General features: G+C 43.7%; 1 protein-coding gene across 1 annotated transcript; it reads left to right on the top strand.

Moving 5' to 3' along the window:
- The first annotated feature begins 776 nt into the window (after window positions 1-776).
- Window positions 777-10780, top strand: LOC118856136 (transmembrane protein 217-like). Its single transcript, XM_036766246.1, has 2 exons — window positions 777-823; window positions 10200-10780. The coding sequence occupies exon 2, from the start codon at window positions 10202-10204 to the stop codon at window positions 10778-10780; it is 579 nt and encodes a 192-aa protein (XP_036622141.1). The 5' UTR covers window positions 777-823; window positions 10200-10201.
- Window positions 10781-11358: the final 578 nt, after the last annotated feature.

Raw genomic sequence — 11358 nt, forward strand, 5'->3', positions numbered from 1 at the left:
ATTACCTTAGTTGTTCCTCAAAATAACTCTAATAATAATGATCGCTAACATTTGTATAGTACCTACTATGTGCCAGGCTCTGCCCTGTGGGCTTTACAATTATTATCTCAGTTGATCTCCACGGTAACCCTGGGTAGTAAGTGCTGTTAGGTTTTTTTTTTACAGATTTTACAGATTTACACACAAGTTAAGTGACTTGCCCACGGTCACACAGCTAGTAAGTATCTGAAGATCAGATTTAAACGAGGTCTTCCTGATTCCAGGCCTCTGGGAGGTGGGCGCTATTGTTATCCCCTATTACAGATAAGGAAACAGGCATAGAGTTTAAATAACTTGCCCAGGGCCACCCAGAAAATGAGTGTCTGAGGCTGGATTTGAATTCAGGTCTTCTAGATTCCAGGTCTGACGCTCTGTGCCATTCCCATGACTCCTAAACAGGACAGGGGGTTGATGACGGCCTGGTCCCAGGTGGTTTCTCCCAGCAGACAGCTAGAGAGGAGATGGGGGCAGGGAGAATGTGTATCTTTCCTGCTTACTTGGGGGGGGAGGGGTGCCCACACATCCTTCCTGACTCTGGTTCTGCCCAACTTCTCCAGGGGAGGGACCAAGGAGCAGAAAGGCTGAGCCAAGGCCCCCTTTCCCCTCCTGCTGCTCTGAGGCTGCAGGTGGGGCCTGCGCCCTGCTGGGAGAGCCAGCAGGGCTGCCCCAGGACCCAGGCAGACCGGAGGCGCTTTGAGCCCTGAGGAAGGAGGAGAGGACCCCCAAGCACCCGCAGGCTTCCAGTTGCTTCATATGTGAGAAGGGACTCAGGACAGGAGAAGTGGTGAGGAAAGTGGGGAGCCCTGGGGTCCAGACCTGCCTGAATGAGACCTGGGGGAGAGGAGCCGCTGTGGGAAGAAGGAACAGGAGAGCGGGGACAGTCCAGTAACAGTCCTAGTAACCGAGGGGGAAGGTCTAGGAAGCGTCAGGAGGCTCAGGTGAGAATGGCGGGGATGACAATGGGGGACGCAGTCCAGTAACAGTCCTAGTAACTGAGGGGGAGGGTCTAGGAAGGGTCAGGAGGCTTAGATGAGGATGGGGGATGACAATGAGGGGGCAAACAGTCCAGTAACAGTCCTAGTAACTGGGTGGGGGGTGAGGAAGATCTAGGAAGGGTCAGAAAGCTTAGGTGAGGATGAGGGATAACAATGGGGAACAGTCCAGTAACAGTCCTAGTAACTGAGGGGGAAGGTCTAGGAAGGGTAAGGAGGCTCAGGTGAGGATGGGGGAGGGATGAAAATGGAGGACAGTCCAGTAACAGTCCTAGTAACTGAGAGGGGGGAAGAAGGTCTAGGAAGGGTCAGGAGGCTCAGGTGAGAATGGGGAATGACAATGAGGGGGTAGACAGTCCAGTAACAGTCCTAGTAACTGAGGGCAGAAGGTCTAGGAAGGGTCAGGAGGCTCAGGTGAAGATGGGGGGGGAATGACGATGGGGGACAGTCCAGTAACAGTCCCAGTAACTGATGGAGGGGAGGTCTAGGAAGGGTCAGGAGGCTCAGGTGAGGATGGGGGATGACAATGGGTGGGAGACAGTCCAGTAACAGTCCTAGTAACTGAGGGCAGAAGGTCTACAAATGGTCAGGGGGCTCAAGTGAGGATGGGGGATGACAATGGGGGACAGTCCAGGAGGCCTAGTAACTGAGGGGGTGGGGAGGCCAGGGGGAAGTGTCAGGAGGCTCATGGCACCAGCTGACAGGATGGGGAGATGTTAATAGGATTAAGGGCAGCTGTAGGACTCTTTAAAGGAGGCTGTGGACAGTCCATGTGGCAATGGGTGTTCTGGGAGCTGGCCTCCTCTTGGTTGACAGGCCCCCAGAGTGCAGAGTTGAGGGAAGTGGGCAAGTAAAGACATCCTTCCTATTCAGCTCCATTCTCCTGGAACTGAAAGAAAGGAAGGAAGGAGACAAAGGGAGGCTTCCTAGGCTTCACATCTCTAGATTGCTCCTCACATATGCCAGGTTTAGAATCATATTTTGAGCTCCTAAGGGTAGAAGAAATGTCTTTATATGACTATGGCTATCTCCCTCTCATCCTGCCTGACCCCTTAATCCATAGCAATTCTCCAAAACATATTTTTGGAAGTGGCAGTAAGAACTTTGATACCTCTCTGCTTCCTTCCCACGCTACTTTGTGTTTACTTTGTGTGTGTATATACATGCACACACATGTGTATTTATGTACGAGTACATATACACACGTATGTGTGTTTTAATGTATATACACAAAAGTGTATGTCTATACCCATGCATATGGGGCAGATAGGTGGCATGGTGGATAGAGTGACAGGCCTGGGGATAAGAAGACTCATCTTCCTGAGATCAAATCTGGCCTCAGACACTTACTAGCTGTGTGACCGTGGGCAAGTCACTTCACCTGTTTGCCTCAGTTTCCTCAACTGTAAAATGAGCTGGAGAAGGAAATGGCAAAACACTCCAGTATCTTTGCCAAGAAAACCTCCAATGGGGTCACGAAAAGTCTGACATGACTGGAAATGACTGAACAAAATACATACATATATGTATGTGCTTTAATACCTTAAAACTGCACAGATTTTTATCACGTGCTCCATGTGTATGTATACACACATATATACACATATAATATGCCTGCATATGCATGTATCTGTATATACATATGTGTGTATGTGCATATTGTTTAATTGTTTTCAGTCAGGTCTGGCTTTTCGTGACCCCATTTGGGGTTTTCTTGGCAAAGATACTGGAGTAGTCTATCATTTCTTCTCCAGCTCATTTTACAGATGAGGAAACTGAGGCAAACAGGGTGAAGTGACTTGTCTAGGGTCACACAGCTAATAAGGGTTGAGTCTTCCTGACTCCAGGCCCAATATGCTATCCACTGAGCCATCTAGCTGCCAACACACACATACGTACATATATCATACGCCTATGTATATAAACGCATGTATGTATATGTGTGTGTATCCATGCACACAAAACAAGTCTGTGAAGTGTTTAACAAATATTATCTCAACTGCCCTGGGAAGGAGCTGCTGTGATCAACTTCATTTTATAGATGAAGAAACTGAAGTGAAAAAAGGATAATACAGCAAGTAAGTGTCAGAGGCTAGATTCGAACTTGGGTCTTCCTAATTCCAGGTTCAGCTTTCCAGCTGCTCTGACGCTTAGTTGCCAACAAATATATACACATACACACACATGCATATATATATTATATATTACATACATATTATATATATGTTCATGAACATATACATATACACCTATGCAATATGCTGATGTATATATATAATTTTATTGATTATATTTATGTTACATGTTTTTTAAAATGTGTCTGAGTAGGGATTCTTCGCATTCTTTGTACTTATATCTCTAATACTTAGCAAGTGCCTGGCAAAATAGCAGGTGCTTAATAAACCTTTAAATTGATTGATCATTCCATTGATAATTAATCCTGAAGCTCTGGAATTTGAACAGAGGGCCATCCCACGTGGAAAGGTGATATACTCTGTGTGAGGGTATGTGTATAAAAGGAGGCCTCACCCCTCACTGATGGGATGGTTCAGTGGGCTCTGAATTCCCACAGCTCAATTGGAGACTCAGCCTTCAGGTTAACAGGTGGAATCCTAAATATTCCCCTTTGGCATAATTGCGGTTCTTGAAGTCTCCGGGCTGGACTTGTGCCTCACTGCAATTGTGTAAGCCAAAGGCCTAATTAGAGAAATCTGTCTCCTGGGTCTTTTATTCAATAAGCACTGATCAAGTACCTACTGTGTGCCAGGCACTGTGTTGGGTGCTGGGGATACAAAGATGAAAATGAAACTCCCTTGAGGAGCTTAGAGTCTACTGGAGGTGGGGTGAGGTGGGAAGTATCCAGAGCATCATGTGCTATACTAGGTGCAGTGGATAGAGGGCTGGGCCCCAAAGTCAGGAAGACTCATCTTTCTGTGTTAAAACCCAGACTCAGATGTTTAGTGCCTGTGTGACCCTAGGCCAGTCACTTTACCCTGCTTGCCTCAGGTTCCTCATCAGTCAAATGAGCTGGAGAAGGAAATGGCAAACCACTCCAGTGTCTTTGCTAAGAAGACCCCAAACGGGGTCATGGAGAGTCAGACATGACTGCAAAACAACTTAAAAATGACAAAAATACACAACTAAAGAAGGCAGTGTGGGGTAATGGAGAAGGCACCGGATTTGGCACTCTGAGGATGTGAGTTCCTGTCCTGCTCCTGTCTCACTAGTTGTGTGAATCTATGCCAGTCAACTCCTCTGGGCCCAGTTTGAAGAGTTTGAGCTAAATGGTGTCTAAACTTCCTTCTAGTTCTAGCCCACTCACAGAGAATAAATCACAAGGCTCAAATCAATCAAGTCTCACCTCCCCTATTAAACATTCTCTACCTTATCCTTCCTACTTCTGTCTCACTGAGTTCTGGACAGACCCCAGAGATAGGGGATTAACTTGGGGCAGAGAAGATTCAATTCCTTTGAACAGGGAGAGAAAACAGGAGTCGTCAGTTTAAGGCTCTGCATGACTTTTTCTTTAACTGTTAGACTAAGGTGAATGCGGATGAGGATGGGGGTCCAGGTGGTGGTATGCTGGTAAATGTTTAATAATCAGCTGACTGAAAAAATAGATGGACAACACACTTTAAATTTAATAAGCACTATTAACATTTTCTCTACCATGTTCTTAAGTCTAGACAACCAACAAAACAATAGATAACTTAAACCCTGATTTCTTTTTTTATTTATTTAATATTTTTAGTTTTCAGCATTAATTTTCACAAGAATTACAAGTTTTCTCCCCATTTCTACCCTCCCCCCCAGTCCAAGATGGCATATATTCTGATTGCCTTGTCCCCAGTCAGCCCTCCCTTCTGTCACCCCACTCCCTTCCATCCCCTTTTCCCTAACTTTCTTGTAGGGTAAGATAGATTTTTATGCTCCATTGCCTGTATATCTTATTTCTTAGCTACATGCAAAAAGTTTTTTTTTGAACATCTGCTTTTAAAACTTTGAGTTCCAAATTCTCTCCCCTCTTCCCTCCCCACCCACCCTCCCTAAGAAGGCAAGCAATTCAACATAGGCCACATGTGTATCATTATGCGAAACTCTTCCACAATACTCATGTTGTGAAAGACTAACTATATTTTGCTCCTTCCTATCCTATCCCCCTTTATCCAATTTTCTCCCTTGACCCTGTCCCTCCCCCATCTGCCCTCCCTTCTATCATCCCCCCTTTTTATCTCCTTCGTCCTTCTTTCCTTTGGGGTAAGATCCCCAACTGAGTGTGTATGTTATTCCCTCCTCAGGTCAAATCCTATGAGAACAAGATTTCACTCATTCCCCCTCACCTGCCCCCTCTTCCCTCCCAACAGAACTGCTTTTTCTGGCCACTTTTATGTGAGATAATTTACCCCATTCTATCTCTCCCTTTCTCCCTCTCTCAATATATTCCTCTCTCATCCTTTAATTTGATTTTTTTAGATATCATCCCTTCATATTTAACTCACCTTGTACCCTCTGTCTATAGATATATATATATATATAATATATATATATATGTATGTATGTATGTATATTCCCTTCAGCTACCCTAATACTGAGGTCTCATAAATTATACACATCATCTTTCCATGTAGGAATGTAAACAAAACAGTTCAACTTTAGTAAGTCCCTTGCGATTTCTCTTTCTTGTTTACATTTTCATGCTTCTCTTGATTCTTGTGTTTGAAAGTCAAATTTTCTATTCAGCTCTGGTCTTTTCACTGAGAAAGCTTGAAAGTCCTCTATTTTATTGAAAATCCATATTTTGCCTTGGAGCATGATATTCAGTGTTGCTGGGTGGGAGATTCTTGGTTTTAATCCTAGCTCCATTGGCCTCCTGAATATCATATTCCAAGCCCTTTGATCCCTTAACGTAGAAGCTGCTAGATCTTGTATTATTCTGATTATGTTTCCACAGTCAAATTGTTTCTTTCTGGCTGCTTGCAGTATTATCTCTTTGATCTGGGAGCTCTGGAATTTGGTGACAATATTCCTAGGAGTTTTCTTTTTGGGATCTTTTTCAGGAGGCGATTGGTGGATTCTTTCAATTTCTATTTTGCCCTCTGTCTCTAGTATAGCAGAGCAGTTCTCCTTGATAATTTCTTTTTTTAATATTTTACAATTTTATTTTATCTATCATAATCCTTGAAAATTTCTTGAAAGATGGTATCTAGACTCTTTTTTTGATCATGGCTTTCAGGTAGTCCAATAATTTTTAAATTCTCTCTCCTGAATCTATTTTCCAGGTCAGTGGTTTTTCCAAGGAGATATTTCACATTGTCTTCCATTTTTTCATTCATTTGGTTCTGTTTTATAATATCCTGATTTCTCATAAAGTCACTAGCTTCCACTTGCTCCAGTCTAATTTTTAAAGTAGTATTTTCTTCAGTGGTCTTTTGGACCTCCTTTTCCATTTGGCTAATTCTGCCTTTCAAGGCATTCTTCTCCTCATTGGCTTTTTGGAGCTCTTTTGCCATTTGAGTTAGTCTGTTTTTTAAGGTGTTGTTTTCTTCAGTGTATTTTTCAGTATTTTTTTTGGGTCTCCTTTAGCAAGTCATTGACTTGTTTTTCATGGTTTTCTCGCATCCTTCTCATTTCTCTTCCCAATTTTTCCTCTACTTCTCTAACTTGCTTTTCCAACTCCTTTTTGAGCTCTTCCATGGCCTGGGACCAGTTCCTGTTTTTCTTGGAGGTTTCTGTTGTAGGCTCTTTGACTTTATTAATTTCTTCTGTCTGTATGTTTTGGTCTTTTTTGTCAGCAAAGAAAGAATGCAGAGTCTGAGACTGAGTCTCGGTGCGTTTTCGCTGCCTGGCCATATTCCCAGCCAACTAACTTGACCCTTGAGTTTTTCAGTGGGGTACGACTGCTTGTAGATTACAGAGTTCTATGTTCCACGTTTGGGGGGGAGGTGCCAGCTCTGCCACACCAGCACTGCTCCTTCCCCAAGAACCCCCAACCCGAACTGGGCTTAGATCTTCGGCAGGCTGTGCACCCCTGCTCTGATCCGCCACTTAATTCCTCCCACCAGGTGGGCCTGGAGCCGGAAGTAACAACAGCTGTAGCTGCCCCACCTCCGCTGCCCCCGGGGCTGGAAGCCGAACCATGAACTCCTTCCACTCCCGCAGCTTTTCCCACTAACGTTCTCCTCAGTCTTTGGTGTTTGTGGGTTGAGAAGTCTCATAACTGCCGCAGCTCACATATTCAGGGCGCTAGGGCCCCCTCCGCCCGGCTTCTGGTCTGGATGGTCCACGCCGCTCAGGCTGGGCTCTGCTCCACTCCGTTCCCAGCTCCCAGCTCCCAGCTCTGAGCTCCGTGTGGGATAGACCTCACCCAGAGACCATCCAGGCTGTCCTGGGCTGGAGCCCTACTTCCCTCTGCTGTTTTGTGGGTTCAGCCATTCTATAATTGGTTCAGAGCCATTTTTTATAAGTTTTTGGAGGGTCTCCGTATGGAGCTCACATTATTCCCTGCTTACCAGCTGCCATCTTCTAGTTTATTTTTTAAGGTGTTATTTTCTTCAGTATTTTGGGGGTCTCCTTTATCCATTGACTTGTTTTTCATGGTTATCTCATGTCCTTCTCATTTCTCTTCCCAATTTTTCCTCTACTTCTCTAACTTGCTTTTCCAAATCATTTTTGAGCTCTTCCATGGCCTGAGACCAGTTCATGTTTTTCTTGGAGCCTTTTGATGTAGGCTCTTCGACTTTGTTGACTTCTTCTTGCTGTATGTTTTGTTCTTCTTTGTCACCAAAGAAAGATTCCAAAGTCTGAGTCTGAATCTGAGTCCGTTTTCGCTGCCTGGCCATGTTCCCAGCCAACTACTTGACCCTTGAGTTTTTCATTGGGGTATGACTGCTTGTAGAGTAGAGAGTACTTTGTTCCAAGCTTGAGGGGATGTGTTGTTGTTTTCAGAGCTATTTCTGCACAGCAAGCTCTGCCACACCAGTGCTACTCCTCCCCCAAGAACCACCAACCCAGACCTCGACCCAGATCTTAAGCAGGCTCTGCACTCCTGCTCTGATCTGCCATTTAATTCCTCCCACCAGGTGGGCCTGGGGCCAGAAGCAACTGCAGCTATAATTCTGTCCTCAGAGCTGCGCCACCTCCGCTGCCCCTGGGGTGGTGGCTGAACCGCAAACTCCTTTCACTCTGTCTCTGCAGCTTTTCCCACTATCCTCTGTTGTCTTTGGTGTTTGTGGGTTAAGAAGTCTGGTAACTGGCACAGCTCACTGATTCAGGGTGCTAGGGCCTGTTCTGCCCAGCTCCCGATCTGGTTGGTCCGGATGCAGCTCAAGCTGGGCTCTGCTCCGCTTCACTCCCAGCTCCATGTGATAGACCTTACCCAGCCACCATCCAGGCTGTCCTGGGCTGGAGCCCTGCTTTCCTCTGCTATTTTGTGGGTTCTGCAGTTCTAGAATTTGTTCAGAGCCATTTTTTATAAGTGTTTGGAGGGTCCTGGGGGAGAGCCCTAGGCAAGCCCCTGCTTTCCAGCTGCCATCTTGGCTCTGCCCCCACCACCTTAAACCCTGATTTCTGAGGTGTAAATGCTTACACTGAAAATTTAATAATCAGCTCTTGAATTTATGGGCTGGCTGAGTGCAGGCACCCAAAGGCCTCCCCTCGGTCAGTCATCCTCGTGTGACTCAAGTCTTGTATAGGGGAGGTCCAGAAAAAACCAAGACTTCCTAGGATCCTGATGAGATAAAATTTATAAAGTGCTATATAAATACTATCTATTATCAGTAGTAGTAGTAGTAGTAATTGTAATAATAAAATAGTAGTAGCAATAGTAGAGGAGGAGGTGGAGGAGGAGTAGTAGTGGTAGTAGTAGTAGTAGTAGTAGTAGTAGTAGTAGTAGTAGTAGTAGAAGTAGTAGTAGTAATTGTAATAGTAAAATAGTAATAGTAGAGGAGGAGGTGGAGTAGTAGTAGTAGCAGTAGTAGAAGTAGTAGTAACTGTAATAGTAAAATAATAGTAGTAATAGTAGAGTAGTAGTAGTAGTAGTAGTTGTAATTGTAGAATAATAGTAGTAGTAATAGTAGTAAGTCTCTTAGACAGGATTCAAACTCAAATCTTCCCAACTCCAGCTTTGGTGCTTTATATACCCAGCTGCCAAAGCACTTTCCTCACAATTCAGGGAGGTGGATTGTTCAAATGTGATTAGCAGTCCCATTTTATCAATGAGGAAGCTGAGGCCCAGGTTGGAGTACTAACTTGCTCTCCCTTTCCCCCCCTACTCCATAGTATAATGCAATCTCAAAGCATGGTGTTTGGGTTCCTGGACACCCCTTTATGAGGCCAACTATTTTCCTAATAATACTAAGACATTGTCCATTAAAATATTCCCCCCCTCCCCTTTCCAAATGCATGACTGTGTGAGGCCAGGTTTTCTTCATATACTTTAGCCCAAACAATGTATCACAACAGACTGAATGCAGCCGCAGATGTGAGGATACAGCTGTCTTCTGTTAAGTCAGACATTAAAGAGATTTGGAAAAACAAAACAGAAAAAATTTAAATCAATGCCACTCTTCTCTTTACATTTTTTTTTGTTTTGGAAAATATAATTATTTTTTTATAAAAAGATGCTATTTATGTTAATTTGTAACAGATTTATTATTATTAAATGTATTATTAATTTAGCTTTGCTATTTTAAAATGAATATTATATACAATATATTATATGATAATATATTCTAATTTAAAAATAAATAGCTTTTAAATTTTTCAGTTTTAATTTCTATTATGCTCATATATGTATACACACACAAATGTATTTGTGAGCTTTTTGGAGGTCTTCAATTTTTAAGAGCATAAAGGGGTCCTAAATATTTTTTAAAATGTAAAAGGATCATCAATGACCTCTAAGAGTACAAAGGAGTCCTTGATAATTTTTAATTTAATTTTTGAGACCCCCATTTAGGGGTCCTGAGACCCAAAAGTTTGAGAACATTTAATACATTTACTTTAAATAATGGAAAAACCAAGTTTTCCTTTCAGGTTCTTTCCACCACCTCGCACTGCCTTTTAACACTTTTGACTCTTAGCAGACTACTTAAACTGATGGATAGCACAGCTGGCTCTGACATCTGGTCTCCGTGACAGGTTTTTTTTTCAGACTCTCTCTCTCTGCAGGGATGTTTTGGCAACAAAGATGCAAGATGAACCCCAGGATGGGCTCCTGCATGGCGGGCATTTTCAGCATCCTCCTCACCATCCAGTCCCTCATTCTTGACTTGAACCAGACGTTTTCCTTTGGTAGGGATCCCAACAAATTCCACATCTACAAGGAGCTCCATGGAGTGGTCCTCTGGACTTTCAGTCACAAGAATAACATCACCATCTTTCTGTCCATCACTACACTCCTGGCTAGTTGCTTCCTCCTCTACTCTGTACACATGGAACTCTACCTGGGCCTCCTGGTCTACATCCTCTGGATCGTCATTTATGAAATCACCTGCTTCTCCCTAATCCTGCTCATGTCTCAGGTCATCCAGCCTCCCTTTCTGCCAATAAAGTACTACCTGTGGATTAACCAAATTTCCCGCATGATCTTCCATGCCTTCTGGCTACCCTTTGTCACGATCTATGCCTACGATCTCTTTAAGGACCCATACCACTGGGCCAAGCAGAGTCCTCATTCCAGACAGCACTCTGAAGTATCTGAATCCTGGTCCCAAATGGCTACAGCAACCCATGAAAGAAAGTTCACTTGATCTTTGTTAGGAGGAAGGAAGAGGGGAAAGACACCCAATCCTGGATTTCTAGAGCTCCCTACTTCCTACCTTCTAATCCCTGATTCTGATGCCTTCTGTTGATGTTGATTCTTGTTCCAAGTTATTGAGGGTCCTTTGTTTTCCAAGCAAAAGCTTGTTCTGCAGGCAAAATTTGAGGAGAAGGGGGAAATGTGGAGAGGAAGAGTTTGCTTGGATTATTTGTTATCTTTTGGTGCTTAATAATAAATTGTCTTGCATTGTTCTTTACCTTTTGGTTGCGTTTATCATCTGGGTTCTCCTTTTCCCTCCTCATTTTCTGCGTTACATTTTTATTTTCTCAGGAAGCTGCCTCAACCTCACAAGAAGACAGTCCTCTTGGAATCTCTGCCCAGACAACGTAACGTAATCATTCGCTCAGTCAGTCAACAAACACTTCCCAAGCCATCTGCTGCACACAGTGTACTATACTAGGTACTGGGAGAGATTTAAAAAAAAAAGATTAATAAGAAGTTCTTGGCTTTAAAGGATTTATAGTCTAGTTCAAGTAATAAGACAGATACACAGATAAAAATAATTGA

The sequence above is a fragment of the Trichosurus vulpecula genome, chromosome 7 (assembly GCF_011100635.1).
Source record: "Trichosurus vulpecula isolate mTriVul1 chromosome 7, mTriVul1.pri, whole genome shotgun sequence".
NCBI classification, from domain to species: domain Eukaryota; kingdom Metazoa; phylum Chordata; class Mammalia; order Diprotodontia; family Phalangeridae; genus Trichosurus; species Trichosurus vulpecula.